The 20788-nt window shown below is 39.2% G+C and overlaps 1 protein-coding gene across 1 annotated transcript; it reads right to left on the bottom strand.

Annotated features, from left to right (window-relative positions):
• Positions 1 to 1489: 1489 nt before the first annotated feature.
• On the bottom strand, positions 1490 to 15042 carry LOC130241350 (gastrula zinc finger protein XlCGF57.1-like). The gene is made up of 2 exons (XM_056473063.1): positions 14857 to 15042; positions 1490 to 3606 (listed from the first exon to the last, which is right to left on the bottom strand). Exons 1-2 carry the CDS (start codon positions 14984 to 14986, stop codon positions 2468 to 2470), a joined length of 1269 nt encoding a protein of 422 aa, XP_056329038.1. The 5' UTR covers positions 14987 to 15042; the 3' UTR covers positions 1490 to 2467.
• Positions 15043 to 20788: the final 5746 nt, after the last annotated feature.

The raw sequence follows: 20788 nt of genomic DNA, 5'->3' as shown, positions 1-20788 counted from the left end.
TACTGCAACAGTAAAAAACTTAGCTTTTTGCATTAGTTCGCTGCTGCTCTCTGCCCTCTCTCGCCTTGCTCTTGGACACTGCACTGCCATGCAATCGGGCCGCAAAGAACCTTCCATGCAACCTATTAAAGTTTAGGAACCGCAGAAACTGTAAAAAAGTCTGCAAACCGACTCTCAGCAGAGTCTGTCACCCCGGTATCCCAGGACAACTTCCACTCACAAGCGAGTGAATCCCAAGGACGTCACTGAAGCGGAGTCACCAACCAATCAGGAACGCCGTGTTTTGTCGAGGCCAGTCGGCGAAGGAAACTCAAACAAATGTTGTATTTTGCTGATCTGGTGCAAATTGATCTTAAGCAGTTAAAGATAAGCCAAATCTTTGCTTTTGTGGTTTCTGAGGTGTGATTCTAAGATCGAGAAATATAAGCTAAAATTAATTTGGGACGGTTGTCAACTCATTTTCCACAAACACCAGAATTGAGAACCACTGATCTGAAGTACTCAAAATAACAAACTAACACACTCAACATGAATTGCCTTCCTAAAGTTACTTCTCTACTTCAGTATATCCCTGTAAATATTTCTCTACAATATTTAAATCAGTTTGATAATTTAGACAATTAATTTCTTTGGAACAGTAAGCAGCCTAGGTTGCATAAGAGTACATTGCAACAGCCAGTTGATAAAAAAAGGGTTGGGGCTTCCTGAGCATTTATTTCATTAATGCGCCTTCAGTCTGAGACACCTCGTGCACTGGTCCATCCCTCCTGAGAGAGCTCCATCTTGGTTTATGGTTGAACAAGCCATCCTACTTCCCCTTCCACCACTACAGTGATTATCCATCTATTTATTTATTTCATTTTGTAAATAAGTTATTTTTGAGGCTGATCTCAGAAATATAGGTTTTACTGACAGAATTTTAGGTGCAAGCTAGGACTGTCTCTATTATTTGCAGATAACGTTGTCCGTTTGGCTTCATAGGACATGGACCTTCAGTATGCAGTGGGACAGTTTGCTGCTGAGTGTGACATGGCAGGGAAAGAAACAGCACCTCTATATCAGAAACCATGGTGCTTGACTGGAAAAAGGTGGCCTTCTGCAGTTTGGAGGAGAGTCCTTACCCCAAATGGAGTTTAAGTATCTGTGTTTTTTTTTTCCATGAGGAATGGAATGTGAGATTAAAAGATGGATCAGTGCAGTGGCAGCAGTAATGTAGTTGATGTGATTGTCTGTTGTGGTGAAGGAGCTAAGACGAAAGGCAATGTTCTCAATTTACCGCTCAATCTAGGTTCCTACTCTCACCTATGGTCATGACTAAAAGGACAAAATCTCGGATACAACCGGACACATTTTGCAAAGTGTTATGACCAGCTCGTTTGAGTCGCAACATAAAAGAGAGATGAGCTTTCAAAATAGCCTGAATGCAAATAATTTATTAAAAAGTGTAACTCATAGAACAATCAATCAAAGCAACCAACATAGTCTAGAGATAATAATGAAGATTAAGAACTTAGGATATAAATCACAACAACACTTTAACTACATGATACTGCAAAACAATGCAAAGTAATGCAAAACAAAACCATAAGGTTAAAGAGTCAATAAGATGGCAGGTCTTGACATGAGGTTTCCTGAGTAGCCACAGCGTCCTGGGGTAGCTAGCACAACAACTTTTATATACCCATTGATGAGTAATGCAGGCATCCAATCAGGATTTACCACACACTCTAATCTGGAGTCTAGGGATCATCACAGTGTATTAATATTGTAAAACTTAATACCCGTCGCTCTGCCTAAATCATAAAATGTTCATCGAGTTTGTATTCTACTCAAAAAAGTAAATGTAGTAAACTAGAAAGAATCTTGAACCTAAAAGTAAAGAAACTTCACTAATAAAACATGCAACACAGGACAATTGAATGAGCTTTCTAAACTGAGGCCCTGGTACATTGCAAACTAACCATCCTGGAGCTCCACCTTGTCTGATGTCCGGTGTGTTCTCCACTGTGAATCGCATGGTGCAGTTTCAATTTTGGAGCTGTAAGAAAAGTCTTCTCACACTCAAGCACATGTACTCTTTCACACCAGTGTGGATCTTCATGTGTTTATTAAGGTCTGATGAGTTGCTGAAACTCATCCCACACCAAAGCTGCGGTCACACTAGAGTTTGAGCATGCAAAATTCTGTTGTACGGTGCTGCAAAAAGGGGCGGGATTAAACAAGATGATTAGACATTAAAAAAGTGAGCGATTGGTCCATATTTTACATTTCTGTCCAGGGAGGTCATGTTTTGATCTACGATTGGTCTTATACAGTCAAGTGATGCAATTTCAGAGTTCACCAAGCTTGAACTTTGCAACGCAGTGACCTGCCAAACTTGACGCACGAACTTGTGTTTTTCAGTCTGACGCATTTGCGTGCATATGAATGGAAGTCTATGAGGAGAAAAGTCCAGTGTGACCGCGGCTCAAGTGCAAGTGAATGGTTTCTTTCCAGTGTGGATTCTCATGTGTTGATTAAGGTGTGATGATTGACTGAAACTCTTCCCACACTGAGTGCATGTGAATGGTTTCTCTCCAGTGTGGATCATCATGTGTAGATTAAAGTTTGATGATTGGCTGAAACTCTTCCCACACTGAGTGCATGTGAATGCTTTCTCTCCAGTGTGGATCCTCATGTGTCTATTAAGGTGTGATAAGCAGTTAAAACTCCTCCCACACTGAGTGCATGTGAATGGTTTCTCTCCAGTGTGGATCCTCATGTGGTGATTAAGGGATGATGATTTGGTAAAAGTCTTCCCACACTGAGTGCATATGAATGGTTTCTCTCCAGTGTGGATCCTCATGTGTTTATTAAGGGATGATGATTGGCTGAAACTCTTCCCACACTGAGTGCATGTGAATGCTTTCTCTCCAGTGTGGATCCTCATGTGTCTATTAAGGTGTGATAAGCAGTTAAAACTCCTCCCACACTGAGTGCATGTGAATGGTTTCTCTCCAGTGTGGATCCTCATGTTGTGATTAAGGGATGATGATTTGGTAAAACTCTTCCCACACTGAGTGCATATAAATGGTTTCTCTCCAGTGTGGATCCTCACGTGGTGATTAAGGTGTGATGAGCAGCTGAAACTCTTCCCACACTGAGTGCATGTAAATGGTTTCTCTCCAGTGTGGATCCTCATGTGGTGATAACGGGATGATGAATGGCTGAAACTCTTCCCACACTGAGTGCATGTGAATGGTTTCTCTCCTGTGTGAATCCTCATGTGGTCTTTAAGGGATGATGAATGGCTGAAACTCTTCCCACACTGAGTGCATGTGAATGGTTTCTCTCCAGTGTGGATCCTCATGTGGTCATTAAGGGATGATGATTGGCTGAAACTCTTCCCACACTGAGTGCATGTGAATGGTTTCTCTCCAGTGTGGATCATCATGTGAATCTTAAGATAGCCTTTTTTTCCAAAACTCTTTCCACACTGAGTGCAGGTGCACGTGAAACGATTCTTGCCTCTCCTTTTCAAAATACCATCAGTCTGTGAATGAGTTTTTTCCTCAATTTTGACATGATGTTCCTCCTCTTTACTCCCCTTATTCTCTTCAATTAGGTCTGAAATTAAAAAAAAAAACTTTAGTTTTCACAAAGTCTCAAAAATTCATCAAAAGCTGAAAACTGAAAAGACACTGGAAACATTGGCTACACACACTGTAATTTTGATGCACATTAAATGTAAAAAATCAGATAATATTTTGTTTGGTCCATTTACGTGTACACATTTAAGCAGATTCAATTCAATTCATCTTAATTTACATTGTAAAAGCACTAGATAAATAGTGTCACAGCTGCTTAACATAGAAGTTATAGTGAATAGAAACAGTGTCAGTCCAGTTTTCAGAATTCCTACATAATGATAGGACACAGATTTGAAAGCTGTAAATGGCCTATTTTTAGTCGTATTTATTCATAATTACAACAAAATGTTTTTTCTAAATTTTGTAAAGCAGACAGGGAATACTTGTTTATTCTGTGCCTGACTGGTAAACACATCAGAAAAAAAAGTTCTGGGGTAACAGTTGAACAAACAGCTGAATATTTGCTTCGCAGACATGAGACATACCTGTACAGCATCTGCATAAAGGTTGGAATGTGCACCTTTCCCATTGTGTAGTTAGGTCATTTTCATCCATTCCGGGGTGATTTTGAGGCTTAATTTGGCCAAAACTTTCTCTGTGTTTCAGCAAACGGACTGATATTTGGGAACATCTTATTTTGACATATTCTAGGAAAATGCTTTAAAAAAAAAAAAAAAAAAAAAAAAAAAAAAAAACAATACACTGGGCAAATTTACTCCCTTTTCGTTATATTCATGGCTGTTTTTTTCTCCATTGGTCTCTATTATAACAAAAATTTTTTGATTGCAAAGCCATGACAGCATATACTCATGCATTTATGATTGTTGTTGTTTTCTGTGACGATAATCAACATTGTTAATTTGGTCTCCACCCATGGGACAGCGAAAAGTAAACTGGCTGAGAGGAGGAGAGTTGAAGAGGGCAGCATTATGTGGTGTGCGGAGGAAAGAGAAATTGACTGTTGCAGTGCGGGGAAATGAGTAGAGAAACCGTGTCGAGACGAGCAGTGTAAACTTAACGACTGGTTGTGAGAAACAAAAAGCAAAAGTATGTATCGAAGCAACAGAGCAAAGACTGCCATCTCGTACTGGAGTGTTCGTGACGCCTGTGAACGAGTGCATCACCAAAGACTTTAGTGCAGTGTGTTTTGAACAAAATCAAATTACCGATTTATCTCGCTGGCATGGAGTAAGCTGCCGAAAGCCTTTATCCCGCAGTCGACAGTGTCAGAGTTTCCTGTTAGGCACCCGAGGCTGCTACTCACCGGCTGGGTTCGTCGACACCCTCAACCTTCACATCCACACCTCCACGTTCGCCATTTCCCTCTCATTTCCCTTGACCCCTCCGCTCCGTCAGTAAGAAGCAAAAGTTTTTGTTCCCCTACATAAAGAAACTTCAACATGCGTCTGGAAACCAGACTATGGGAGTTCGTCAGACGACCTATCACTTCTGAAGATAAGAAAACGGGCCAATCAAATGCCATTTGAATTGGCGGAGCTTGGCTCCACAGCTGATCCTGATGAGCTAATCAATGCTATATCAGTCTGCTGCTGGAGTCAGCTCACTAGAATTGTTGCTTCAGACCCAATCACGAGACTGAAGACACGATATCTGCCAACCTGATTTCAAGTTTACTCACCAGTGCAGGGGAAGACTCAACAGTGGCGGACGATCTGGGATTTCCTGTCCCCTGAGCTGGTGTGCACAAAAGAGTTTCCATTTTTAGAGGCAGATTCCCTAAGAGAGCCACACAGTCATTCAACACATCTTTTTCAAGACGCTATTCTGACTGTGCATTTCTGCATGTGGTGGTTCCTATCTCCAGATGATGGGCACGGGTATCACATGACAGGTCTGGGGGTCCAGCATGTTGATGCGGTGCCCGCGGACAGCTCATGCTCTCACTGTGACGGCGTGGCTGTTGCACAGCTTCAGCTACCCCTGTTGCTCCCTGTGAAAGCGTGGACCCCCCACTCCTCCACAGCGAGCCCAATCCAAGCTTCGGATGGTTGTGCAGTTCATCCCCCAGGATGCCCGTGCGTCCGCTTGATGACACCGGAGATCAAAGGTCCATTACGACATCGGAGGGCGAGCTGTTATTCTTAGATGACAGACCGGGCTCGCTTCCATCCTTCGGGGTGCATTGCGGTTCTCAAATCGGACATAATGGCTGCGCTTCCTGGGCTGTTTTTGCAGTGCGGCTGGAGATGGCTTGTCCCTCAGTCTCACTTCCGGACCAACTAGAGGGTGTAACGTGCAGGCTGATGTAGGATCTTCCAGCCCCCCCTCCCCTTCTAGAGGGTGTTTTTTTCTCCACCCGGTCCACATGTGCTTCTGCCTTCACCTCCCTTGATGGCGAGGCAGCCAGTGGGTACGAATCGATTCTCAGGTGGTGGGCGTCACCACCTGGAGGGGTAAGCTGAGACCCCCCGTCTAAGGCGGGTGGGTTATCCGTTTGTCACACAAGGTTATAATAGTTTTGGATTTTTCATTAGTTTTAGTTTCTATTTCGTTTTGACTTTTTGTTTTCAAATTCTGTTAGTTTTAATTAGTTTTAGAGGAAGATTTACTAGTTTTTATTAGTTTCTATATTTTGAAATGATTTAGTTTTAGTTTAGTTTTTATTAGTTTCAGTATTAGCTTTTGTTTTTTTCTAAATAAGGATATTTGTTAGGTGCAAGTTTCGAAATCAATAGAATAAATATTGTGTAATATAAACTCAGCCTTGCATTTTTTGAAACATGTATTCAGAGAACACATGAACACTATAATCTACCACAACCATCTACCCATCCTTAAATTTAAATACAACAGCCCACAAGATAGCAGCCTTAAGTACAATATGTGTGCAAGGCTGCTTCTGAGAATAGACACACAGTAGTGATGGGCAGGGCTGGATTAACCAATGGGCCTTATGGGCCCAGACCCGCACTTAGATTTTGCCTACTCTTCATCACGAGGAAGACAAGTAGGAATCATTAATAAGTGTGTGTATATGGAGGACTCAGATTCCTAGAACTGGATTGGGGAGGTGTTATCCAAATCCAAATGTGCATTATAAGTTTGTAGATGTTATACATTAAAAATACCCTTAAATATAAATTTTTAGTACTGCTTCAGTGAACTTAAACAAATATATTAAAATCCATCAATTTGCCCTAGTTGTTTTTTTTCAAAATGTGCTTTAAAAATAAGTTAAATCTTTGTAGACTAGAAATATATGTACTGTATATCATTTATTTTAAAAATGTGGGCAATACGTTATATAGATTATTTTATTTACCAAATATTATATTAATCTTATTTTTTAATTCAACTATAGGGGTGTGGCTAAGTAGGGGGTCTACAAGACATTGTGCCCAGGGGCCTCTGAATTATTAATCCGGGCCTGGTGATGGGAAGTTCAGATTTTTAAAGCGGATGTTAGGACTCAACATTATGTAGTTAGCAATAGAAACTTCAGTCAGTTAAAAATAATCACCATGATCTGAAAAATGTCTCACAGTAAAGTTTTGCAACCCAACTAAAGCAGGATTCACTTATTTAAATTCCATTACGATTGTTTGTTATGAAATAAACTTACGTTTTTCACCAGATCCTCTAATTTAAGCCCTCGGTTTACCCGTGCTGCAGTTGTTCACGTTTAGTTCAGTCATGGCAGGCTGTCAAATACTGTTTGTGTTCGGTTCACTGAATCTCGCATGCGCAGTATTATCGGTTCACCGCTTCTCAATGTAACGTTACTGTTCTAATAATTGAATGAGAGTATATATTGGATTATTTAGAGTCAGAGGGGGGTATTAGGCTTGTTAAAAAGTAAGTAGTTTGTGAATAAGTGCTTACTGGAGATGCGAATTGTTTCAAATGATTCAGTTCGATTTGGTGAACTAGTTCAACTGGTTCACTTAGAAGATCCGGTTAAAAAGATTCGTTCGCGATTGCGATACAGAAATAAAACTCATTATTGGGCACAAATGTGTTAAAGTAATAATTAAAGTGTCTGTATTTAATGCTGTCACCGTGCTGCTGTCATGTCCACTCGTTTTTGTCGCGGGAGCAACAGCGAGGATGACTGGAGGAGAACCGGCTCAATCTGGCCAATGGCAGCAGGACTACAAACTCTGAGGTGCCGTATGGGTCAAACACCTGCAGCGCAAATTCTCTTTACTTCTAAACGGCTTACAGTAAGATAATGTATTAAATACATTCACAAATTACAAAAATGAAGGAGGTTTTTGCTATAATTTTACTTAGTTTTGTATGTACACAATACATTTTCAGTTAGTTCTATTTTTTTTTTTAAACTCTCGTTTTTATTTTTATTTCAGTTAACAACAATTATTTTACATTATAGTTTTCGTTTCCTCGTTTATTTTCGTTAACTATAATAACTGGTAATAATTATATTTGGTCTCTCATGGCCAGAGCCCACAACACTGCAAGCCATGCTGCTTCTGCTTTCACGGGGCGGTTCTTCCCCAGGCTTATGCATAATCTTCGCACAGCAATCGACTATGCTCTCATGACCTCATCTCTTGGTGGGCCCGGAAAACTGCTCTCCCCATCAGACCTATCCTCGCTGGCCATTCCTCGCCGAGTGTGCTCTTCTTGCGACTCCAAAATGCTCCACCGTCACAGTCTATTCCACTGGCTAAGTGAACGCGCCTAGCTCCCGCAGTGAGTTGATGCTCCCGTCACAGGTTGCCGTTAAGTCTAGTAATCGGACCGCGAAGCGAACCTGAGGTGGGCCGCTTGGAGAGGAGGAGAACCGTTCTTTCCTCGGTGGAGGCCGGGGCTCCCTCGCGAATGTATGTAGCGATCCAAAAAGAGCGGCGTTTCCTCCCTCTGGGTGTGGAATCCCAATTGCTGCCAGCACGGGACGCACGATCTTACAGATCTCAGCTTTGGTGTATTTCGCCACAGCCTTGAGGGCGCCAGAGGATGAGCTTCTTTCTCACACCTCCAGCCACTCCGCAGGATCCTGGGAGGAAGGTAAGTTTCACCTCTTCCTCGGGATGCTCCACCTCTCGGGGTGAGGACTCCCCATCCCGAAGCTGCCCCTCCGTGGGTACGTCAGCGATTGTTCCAGAGATGCTGCTCATTTGGACTATGTCAGCCTGGTAAGCGCTGCTCAGCTCGTTATGGTAGCTCACGTGGGCAGTCAGACTCAGCTATGTGTTTCAATTCGCTGTTGGCCTCCCGAGTTCACGGGTGTGTATTTAAGCGATTATTCGCTATGCCACCCCCTGTCTCGCGTAAGATTATCCATCCTGGCGGAGGATACAATCAAGCCAGTCTTCCAGCCGAGATGAAGAGTGGGTTTACACCCCCCTTCATCGTATCCAGAGAGCAGTGGGTTATACCAATCCTATCTGCGCGGTTTGATCTGTCATCTGTTCAGGATGTCCATCGAGATGCTCATGCAGAAACGCATCGCCCCGTGCGTCGGTCCATGGGATTGGTTGCAGCTATAGACATGAAGGACGCTCACTCCATGTCTCACTCTCTCCCTCCTTATACTGCGACGGGGGGCAGAGCATGGTAGTAACAGTCCTCCCATTAGTGCTCACCCTGTTTCCATGCGTCGAAGAAACACCCTGTGCCTCTTTGGCGCACGTGCATCTGCATTTTTGATTATTCATTGACTGTTTTTTTTTAGCTCTCTGAACTGATCGATTATGCACATGGACCTGGTGCTCTGGCACCTCAGCCTGTTCGGGTTTTGGGTCAATCGAGTACGAGTGGGCTCCCCCCCGGGCAGAGCTTCTCTCATCTCGGGTTGGAGCTGGACTCGATCTGCATCATGGTTCGCTTTTAGCGCGCTGGGCTGGCGCTGCCCTGTCCGATTAAATTAAGGCTCCTCGGGCATATAACATTTTTAGCTGCTATCACGCCTCTGAATTGTTCATATGAGACCATTTCAGCACTGGCTTCGCGATTGGGTCTCCAGATGGGCATGGCGCACAGAGAAGCACCAGGTGTATGTCACCGGTGTGTATCGAGCATGCAGCTGCAGGTTCGTAAACTGGACGCCGGTTGCATTGGCATTTCAACTGCCTGGAGCTGTTGGCATTGTTTCTCGCTCTCCGCCGGTCCCTACCGAAGCAGAAGGGGGAAACACATGTTGATTAGGACGACCAGCATGGCTGCGATAACGTACATCAACTGTTTGGGTGGTGTGCGCACCCGCAACATGTCTTAGTTCGTTCGCTATCCGCTCCTTCAGAGTCTTGCGACAAAAAAGCTGCACGCCATTCTTATCCCATGCAAGCTCTCCATGCCAGCTTACATGCTCTCAGGACCGGTATGTTTCCGGGAGAACAGAGATTCCACCCTGGTACATTCCAGCTGTTATGGGCATGCTTTAGAGAAGCCCAGGTCATCCTGCTGTTTCTCCCAAGCAGCCCTTCGCTGGCTGCCCTCCCTGTGGGTTAGGCAATATGCATCTTTTTCCCAGTGAGCCTGCTCGCACAGATACTGTGCAAGGTCGGGGAAATGAGGAGCGGGTCTCGCTCATTGCACCTCTCTGGCCCAACCGGACTCACACTTCTCATGATGGCCCTCCCTGATAAATTCCCCGGAAAAAACACTTCCATTTTTCTGGAACCGGCACCCATCTGGCACCCGTGTAGTGCTCTGGAACCTCCTTGGATTGTTTCTAAGTCCGCCGCGCTCTGTCTAGGTGACCTATCAGGTCAACACAGTCACTCAGGACTAGAGCACCCTATTAGGCATGTTCTGCAGTGGAGTCTATTGGTTGTGTGGGAATTCTCTCTGAGAAAACCCCCGGACATGCCAGAATAGTGTAGTGTTTTCTACATCAGGATAGCTGGAGCGCAGGCTGTCTCCCTCCACACTGAAGGTTTGGCGTGAAATCTAGGGGTGTCAAAATTAATTGTTTCTTCGGTGCACCACGATGCAGACGCGGACAATTCAGTATCGGTTCAGTAATAATCATAACCAGTTATTATGTACTGACGTCATTTATCTCATATGCGCTCTGTCGCGAGGGAGGCAAGCGCGGGTATTTACAACACTCCAGGCGCCAACTACTTAAAAACGCAGAAACTATGCACAATTTCACACTTACAGCAGAAGCATCTATTTCTCTGCGATTGAGGGAATGAAAGTGAACTCCCTTTCTCTCTATCTCACTGTGGCCCATTTAACCCGGTGACGTGACTTTTCCTCTCGTCTGTTAAAGTTACTTCTGGATATAGGTCTGCATTCTCGTGGCTGTACCTGTGCATTGTCTTGGGACCCGACCAGATTTCATGCGGCGCGGGAATAAATTTCCGAATAAAGTGCAGGAGCGGTCGGTAACTGGTGAACAAGAGTGTAGTTTACGTAAGTTTATCTTTTCTTATCGAAAAAGTTTATCCTACTTAGTTATTCGCATGTTTTTCATGCCTATATTTCAAAAGTTATGTGCATCATGACGTTTCCATCAACTGATTTTTTTTTTGCTCATAGTCTATCCAAAATGCACATAAAAATAGGTGGCTAGAAATGTACGACTAAGCGTGAAATACTACGTCATCTTTAAAAAAGTAAAGGAGACCGACAGAAACTCAGAGTTTAGAGAATAAAACCTGCTCCTGACCAGGTTGGGTTCACAGAGTAAGTTACCACGGTAACTGACTCGGGGATAAAGTTACCTCTCTTTTAGAAACAAGCTCGACTTACCCTGCTTCTCAAGTTTGACAAACCTGCCATTTTGAAACGGAAAACCCAACGTTTCTCTCATTTCAGGGATAAAGTACTCTGAGTTTTGTTACTTAATCTCCTTCCTGAAATGGGGCCCTGATCTCATATGCTAGTATTTTAGAACTTCAGTTGCCTATTGGAGAAATGACCAGGAATAATAAACGGCTACTTGCTCTACAAACAAGTGGGTTCATGACTATACATACCAAGAAAAACAAAATTAGAAAATATGACTTTGCAACAGGCGATGTGGTGGCGCATTAGATAGTACTTTTGCCTCACAGCAAGAAGGTCACTGGTTCGAGCCTCGGCTGGGTCAGTTGGCATGTCTGTGGGGAGTTTGCATGTTCTCCCCGCGTTCGCATGGGTTTCCTCCGGGTGCACAGTCCAAAGGCATGCGGTACAGATGAATGGGGTAAAGCTAAATTGTCCGTAGTGTATGAGTGTGAATGAGTGTGTATGGATGATTACCAGAGACGGGTTGCAGCTGGAAGGGCATACGCTGCATAAAACATATGCTGGATAAATTGGCAATTCATTCCGCTGTGGCGACCCCAGATTAATAAAGGGACTAAGCCGAAAAGAAAATTAACGAATTAATGACTTTGCAACATCAAGCAGCATTACGCAAAAACCAGTATAAGATTCTGACGGTATGAAAACCTTAAATAAAAATATTACGCTTTCACTGATTACAAAAAAAACTAAAACTTTTCCCCCTTTGAACACAATATTTTTTTCTTTTAAGAAACTTTTAAAATATTTTGGAGCAGTAAACATGTCAGGCTAAATAGTTCAAATGCATCATTGAACATCATTTCTGCATCATGTGCATCAAATATATCATTACTGCTGTCTTCATTTGTTTCACAAACACAGAATACTTTACGATTTAAAACGGCATCTTTGGATATCTTTTCTGCTGAAGAAACTGTTGTCCTGAAAAACTTCAAACAAAATGCAAAAAATAAAAAATTACACATACCGTAGGAATGGTATAGCAGAACATTTTGGCAGTTTTAAAACCTCGACTTTTAAACTGTAGTATACCTTGAAAATGCCTAAGCATTTTCCCATGCCTAAGCAGCATAACACTGTTTTTAGGATCTAAAAATTCATTCTTTAACAAAGTCTCAAGCAAAAAGATTCCAATGGCGGCGCATGCTGGTACGTGAAGAATATGGTCAATACTGACAAACTTTACACTCAAATGTTTGCATATCATCAGCATGCTGTAATCCATTTCTTAAGTAGCAAAAGTCATTTTTAGACTAGTTTGTTGGCCAGTTGTAGTCAGTGCAATGCTAAACGTTATTGTTCCACTATAGTTTGTTCCTTTTGCTTCATGTCGTCCCACAGCAACATCATATAGTTTAGAATACTGTACAATGTTTTATAAAAATTAATTATTTTAGTGTCCATTTCATTCAGCATTTTTAATATTAGGGACATTCACGCTTTCTGACATACTGTAAACCAGGGTTTCTGCAGGTTTCACCAAGATAAATGTAAGACTTTTAAAGACATTTTTAAGACCATTATGACTGAAATGTTAGACTCATAAAGGGCTAAAGGCTAAGGAATTTTTCAAATGGCCCAGATGGAAAAGATTTTTAATTGTCCTATCAAAAAATAATATAATTTAATACATTTAATAACACAATAATAAATGACTTAAAAAAAAAAAAAAAAAAAAAAAAAAATATATATATATATATATATATATATATATATATATATATATATATATATATATATATATATATATATATATATATATATTTTTTTTTTTTTTTTTTTTTTTTTTCTTAGCAAAAGATCTTAAATATTGTGTAAAAATAAGCAAGCTCTACTTGTATCCACACACTTTTTTCCAAACTAAACTTTCTTTTAAAAAATAATAAAAATGAACAAATGCTTTAAAAGTTTTAAAAACTATAATAAACTAAATCTATACACAACAATCTGTCCAGGTCAATGTCCTCAGCAGTAAATACATGAAGCATGTTTAAACAAATGTTATTGTAAGGAAAATAATTAAACTATTATGATAAATAGAGTTAAAATGACCTTTTTGAATAAAAAGTTGAAAGTTTTATTAAGATGGATTGTTGGTGATTGTATGGGTTTTGGCCAGATTGGGTAGCAAAACATAAACAAAGGAAAATGAAGACTTGTTTAAAAAAAGATTTAAGACCTACAACACAATATTTCAGTAAATTTAAGACTTTTTATGGCCTAAAATTTTGATTTTGGAATTGAAGACATTTTAAGACCCCACAGAAACCCTGTTTAAACACAATCGCCCTGGTAATTAGTTATTATAATAATGATGTAATTCTAACTCAGATACTATCTGTGAGAACTAGTAACAACTACTAAAAACAAGTTTAAACATAAAGAAGTTGATGAAAAAAAAGTGATTGTGATCAACGTGACATATGCAAATGGAAAGTTCTAAGCCAACACTATCACTGTAATAGCAGATCTTCTATGAGAATACTGTAGGTCAAATATCCTCAGCTCAGTTAAACTTTTTTAATTTATTGTTTTTGTTTATTTTATATAGCGCCAGTGCTCAAGGATGCTTTACAAACAGTAGGAGAACAAGAAAAGCAATAACCTTAAGAAGGTAGAGAAAATGGGAGACTAATAATACATAAAATGTATTATTAAAAAGACATGAGAACAAGTGACGAAAGAAACTCATTCCTGTCTTTCAACGGCTGTTTCCATCCACCTATTTTGCATTTGCGCATAAAAAACGGTTGATGGAAACGTCATGCTGTGCATAAATTTTGAAAATGCACATAAAAAACTTATGCGCATAACTGAGTAGGATAAACTTTTTATTAGATAAGAAAAGATGAGCATGAATCACGATGGAAACACTTTTACCGAACAAATTTCAGTATGCGCATTAAAAAAGGTCATGTGATTTTGTTATTAGAGATCATGTGATGATAAAAATGTGTGTAAATGGACAAATCAGCAGGCTGAGCACACTGTAGAATCATCTGAACTGTTGTTTTGGTCATTCTAAAACACCTTACCGTTTAAGTATTAGTGTTAATATATTATTAATGACCTCCAGAATCAAGAGCGTCTGACACCTTCAAACGCCACCGCTCTTCACTGCGTGTCAGGATTGCCTTCTGAGGCGCAAGTCCTTTATTAGATGAAGAAAAGATTGAGGCAGCTTCTCTTATCGCAGCAAATTTCATTTTTACTGTTGATATTTGGTGCCAGTTAATCACGAAGTGACTACTTTGTTTGCTTTGACTCTTTGAATGGAAATGCTGCTTTATTTGCACGTCTTTTATGCGATAATCCAGTTTTGCGCATAAAGTTCATTTGCCTTTTTGGATGGAAACATAGCTCCTGAGTGTTTATGTGCATTTAGGAGAACTAGGCAGCACACTCAGGGCTGCAAGATGGATTTAATTTAGTATTCTTATTATTAAAATATATCTGAATGAGGATCAAATGACTGAGTTGGTCTTTGAGAATGAAAACCAACCTGTTTGTTCCTGCAGATCTTCCTGTTTGACTCTGAATGTTTCTTCTGTTTGTTCCTGCAGATCTTCCTGTTTGACTGTGAATGTTTCTTCAATCTTCAGGTCTTCACTCTCCTCTTTAATAAACGCCATCTTTATAACAGTGTGGAGATCAGTCGCTTCAGCAGGAGTTTTTATCTGTGTTTGGACACTTTATCCTGTTTAAAATGAACAAAACAATGAACAAAAACAAAATAACTTCTCTTCAACACTTGCTTCAACAGTTTCTTTATATGAGAGTAAATAACAAAAAGAAATCAGGTAAGTCTGAGCAAGAAACAATAGCCATAAATGAGCTGATTAAAATTAGTACTCCATTTCTTATATATAGTGATGTTTACTTTATGCTGTTTAATATAGACATTATGCTATTTAATAAATTAAACCTTCATTAAAACACTTATTACACACATCTCTGTAATTTTTAGGTATGTTGTTTCTTTATTGTTTTGTTTGTTTTATTTACTTTATTGTCTGCTTACAGAAATGTTGTGGCTCTTTTTTTTGCACAAGACAAATTCCCTCTCTGGGACAAAAAGTTTATCCTATCTTTACTCAAACAATAGTCCTCATTACTGTGAGTAAAAGAGTACTTTGTTGTTTAAAGGGTTGAAATAATATTGTCAACAGCAGGTACATTATTTACCACTGAATTAAAAAAAATGAAACTTTAAATCAATCGCTTTATATGTGTAAACACTTGAAAACAAACCTTTCTCCAGTTGAATCACAACGCGGGAGCGGAGCAGGCTTATGACGTCACACGCCACGCCAAAATAAAAGTCTTTTTTTTTTAACCTTTTTTGTCACTTCTTCCTCTTCTTGTGTTTTTTTTGGCGGTTGGCAACCAGCTTTTTGGAGCATTACCGCTACCATCTGGATGGAGTGTGATTCAGGAGTTAACTAACCCATGTATTTCTTATAATGAAACAAAGCACTACAATTTATATATATATATATATATATATATATATATATATGCACACATAAAAAAAAAATATATATATATATATATATATATATATATATATATATATATATATATAATACACATATACATACCTTCCCTTCCTTCTGCATATTACAGCTACCATAGATAACTATTCTGCTATATACTAAATTATATTACTTAACCCTGTGTCTTTCAAAATGTTATAATCTTATCTAAAACACACATCATCCGTGTTCAACTTTAAGATATTCTCTATGTTAGGTTCCACTTGTTTTTCCTGTAACTGTGTGAATAATCTATTTCTTTCTGTGTGATATGTTGGGCAGTGCATTATTACATGTTTTACAGTCTCCTGTTTGTTATTACACTCACACATCCCATCTGCATGTTTATTGATCATATGTAATGTACTATTGAGTGCTGTGTGATTAAATCTCATTCTTGTGAACTTGTCTTCTTCCTGTTTGCTTTTCCTTGTTTCCCTACCTCTTCCTACTTTGTTCTGTATGGTGTAATATTGACGTCCTGTACTCCATTATTCCATATATGTTACCATTTTCCCCAATACTTTAGTTTTAACAATACTTTTGATTTCTGACTTGCTGTATTTGATGTTAATGTCTATCGTAGTTTGATGTGCTGCTTGTTTTGCCAACTTGTCTGCCACCTCATTCACACTGACCCCTATTTGTGCTGGTACCCACAACAATGATATGATAACTCCTGATTTTGAGATTTATTTTCCATCTGCACTATTTCATAAATGATGTCCTGCCGTGACTCTGATACTAAATTTTTTATACTCATAAGTGCTGAACTTAAATCAGATGCAATGACAACTTTAATTGGTTTATTATCCTCAACCCACTTTAGAGCTAACCATATCGCTACCAATTCTGCTGTATACACTGCTAAATTATTACTAATTCTTTTTGCAGCTTCAATATTTAACTTTGGAATACTATATGACACTCCTACTCTTTGTCCAATTCTTGATGCATCTGTGTATATTTCAGTTGTTTCATTGTATTTTTCATTTATATAATTTTCTACTCGTTTACTGTCAATCTCAGTTCTTGTTTTTCTTTCATTATTTCAAAATCAACTTCCAAATCACCAAGCAGCCATGTGGGAACTACTGGAAATACTATAGTGGACGAAATTGTTAGTGTGTCTATTTCCATATCATTTATTTTACTTCGTATTATCCATCCATAACCTTTAACATTCTGTTTCTCTCGTTCTTGGCACTGCATCAGAACAGTTTGTGCTATGTGATTGTCATTATGACTTTTCAACTTTGCCCAGTATACTACTGCCAGTTGATCTCTCCTAAAGTGTAAAGGCATCTCTCCCATCTCAACTTGTAATGCTGCTACCAGTGTGGTTTTCATGGCTCCACAACATACTCTTAGTGCTTGATTTTGGATTTTATCTAACTGTTTTATTGTATTAACAGCTGATCCATACACCATACACCCATAGTCAATCACTGATCTTATTAACCCTGTATAAATAGTTTTAATGCCATTCTACTAGCACCCCAGTCAACACCACATAGGCACCTCATCACATTTAACACTCTCTTACATTTGTCAATCATTTTCCTAATATGTGTGTTCCATGTGAGTCTTCTATCAAACCACAGTCCCAGATATTTAAAAGATTCAACATTCTCCAACTCTTTACCCCCCAATCTCAAGTTTAATTCCCCTCCTTTTCTTTTTGGTATATAGCATTACTTTTGTTTTTCTTGAGATATTCTAAATCCCCACTTAACTGTCCAATCCTGCACTGTATTTAATATCTGTTGCATTTTCTTCATTATAAATGTTGTTTCTCCTTTTTTTCCAAATCGCACCATCATCTGCAAATAATGCAACTCCTGTATTATTTTCTATCTCCTTAAAGATCCCATCAAACATTAAAGAAAACAAAAAAGGGCTAATGATGCTTCCTTGTGGTCTACCATTTTCGACACTGTAACATCCACTAAATGCACCATTTATTTTTACTATTATAGATCTTTCTGAAAGGAATTCTTTAACCCATCTCAGTATCCGTCCCTTAATTCCTAACTGGTCAAGTTTGATTAACACTCCATCTATCCACAACATGTCATAAGCTTTCTCTATGTTTAAAAATACGGCTTTAACTGATTCCCTGTTTACTTGTGCTTTTTTAATATCATCTTCCAGCCTTAAAATTGGATCCATTGTCCCTCTACCTTTCCTAAATCCACTTTGGTAGTTTCCTAGTTTTCCTTTAGTTTCAACCCAGTAAACTAATCTGTCATTAATCATTTTTTCCATCGTTTTCCCTTTTTTGCCACTTACTGTTGCAGTCATGACTTATTGATACATTTCTCCCATGTTTTTCACTTTACACTATATCTACTCACTCTCTCTCTCTCTCTCTCTCTCACACAAACCTTTAATCTAAACATTTTAAGACAATTTTGAGAAACTTTTTTAATCCAGTTCTTGATGACTTGCATATCTACAACACATTACTTCCTATTAATATCCAAATCTCATCCTCATAATTATGACCTCTTCTTTTCTATTTCTACAACTTCATAGGCCTGTATAGGGTTTCTTTTTTTCATATGAAATTGTCGTCTCTTATTATCTGTATTCCACGTTTCCTGCCATTCTTTAGCAATATCTTCAGGAATAATATTTAATTTACCTTTATTTACAGAAGCATTAAAGGGGTAATTCACATAAAAATGACAATACTGTCAAATAAAGAGAATACAGAGGCTAAATAGCCACTATATGGTTCAACAGTTCCTACTTTGGCTGTTTTTTTCAACATTTTCTTGCACACATAATGTTCTTGGAACTCGATTACAATTGAACCACTAAAGTCACATGGACTGTTGTTTTTGGTTCTTTTCCTGGACTTTGAGCTTCTCGGGACTTTTGTTGTCTATGACAGACGAGGGAGCTCTCTGATTTCATCTAAAGTTTCTTCATTTGCGTTCTGAAGATGAGCAAAGTTCTCAGGGGATTGAAACAACAGGTAGAGGGACCAATCGTTCTCAAGTGCCTAGTGTACACTATAACGCACGCCTCCCACCAATGCTGATATACAGACACATCGCAATGCTTTTTAAATGTATTTTTTATTGCAATAATAACAGGCCATTACAACTAATAGAAATACAAAAACTTTAAGCACTGCTACTCGTGTGATATTACTCATTTATTCATTAATTTTATTAATTAATTGTCCCTTTATTAATTAGGGGTTGCTATAGTGGAATGAACCGCTAACTTACACAGCACATGCTTTACGCAGCAGATGCCCTTCTAGCTGCAACCCATTATTGGAAAACATGCATACACTCTCATTCACACACATCGTATGCATACCGCATGTCTTTGGACTTAGGGGAAACCAGAGCACCCGGAGGAAACTCACCAGAACGCAGGGAGAACATACAAACTCCACACAGAAATGCCAACTGACCCAGCTGAGGCTTGAACCAGCGACCTTCTTGCTGTGAGGCGATCATGCTACCCACTGCACCACCTCACATGTATACTTACTTGAGGTATTAAACTGGTATTGGTGAAGAACTATGCTTACAAATGGTTGTTATTTTTAAAACGTGTGAAAAGGCACCATTCAGATGTAACGATTGTAATGATTTGGGGAATCAAGCATGTATTGTTATAGACACCTTTGCTTATTTGACTTAAGAGATGTAAGGCAGGTCCTGTTCATGTAATATGCTTTAGGCTATCAAGTTGGTATTGGCATGAACAGCTATACCTATTAACAGGTTTCTTATATGTAAAATGATCCTATTCAGTTAATGGTCTGGCCTATTAGGTAGCTATTAAGATAACTGCCCATGATGATGATCCATTTATTTAAATGATTATGTGACACAAAGATTTAAATTCATTGTTGCAAACAAGTTACAGGAGTAAGTGCAGTTGTTGTTTTGTGAGATGTCCACCTCTGTAATTACACCATAGTGAAAAAGAAGTCTGAGAAATGCTGTAGTTGGTGTAGGTGGAGCAGGTTAATCACATTACAAGTTTTGCATTGTGTAGATATGAAAGTGAACTCTTGTCATTGAATTACCCTGTATAAACTGCCTATACAATAATTTTACTTGTGATGTAATTATTTTCTAATTATAAATATATAGATGGATGACAGATTTAATAGTGGACTCCACAAAGGTAAGACCAAAGCTTGACATTGCACCATGTGAGTGCATGAGACCAATAAAAGATCAAAACATGAGCTATATGGAGCAATCGCTCGCTTTTAGCAACGTCTAATCATATTGTTTTATCCCGTCCTTTTTTGCAGCGCTGTACAACGGAATTTTGAAAGCACAAACTCTAGTGTGACCACGGCCTAACTTGCTTTCAGATTAACTATGCCCAGCTGCTATATATATGAGCCTACCTTAGACAGAGTAAGTGCATTTAGAAACTTCTGTGCTGTGGAAGTTTCTGATTAAAAGTTGCTTTCTTGATTTCTTTGTGTTGCTTGATTTTTGCCTGTACCAAGACAGAACTCTCCTCTGTGTGTCTGTCTTGGTAAACTTTAATGTGTTGTGTTTTTGCGCATTGATTCGAAAGCATTGATTCCTTTGTCTATAAGGCTCGTTTCAATTTGATTTCAGAATGTCACTATGCAGAGTGAGTGCATTTTCCCTCATTCTCCTGGTTAAGAGATAAAGCTATATAATAGAATTAGTTATATTTCAGATAATATAAATCAATTATTCGCAACAAAAGACCAATTTCATAATGCTTTTAGTGTAAAAGACTTTAATTTGAAGCAAAAAAAGATACTGGAGGACTGGATCAGATAAATGGCACTTTACTCACACCTGATTACCTCTGCAGCTTGTTCATAACATTTCACAGCACCTGGAATTAACACAAATGAGTTTGATGTTACAGTGTTTC

The sequence above is a fragment of the Danio aesculapii genome, chromosome 15 (genome assembly GCF_903798145.1).
Source record: "Danio aesculapii chromosome 15, fDanAes4.1, whole genome shotgun sequence".
NCBI lineage: Eukaryota > Metazoa > Chordata > Actinopteri > Cypriniformes > Danionidae > Danio > Danio aesculapii.
This window is presented reverse-complemented; position numbering and strand designations above follow the sequence as displayed.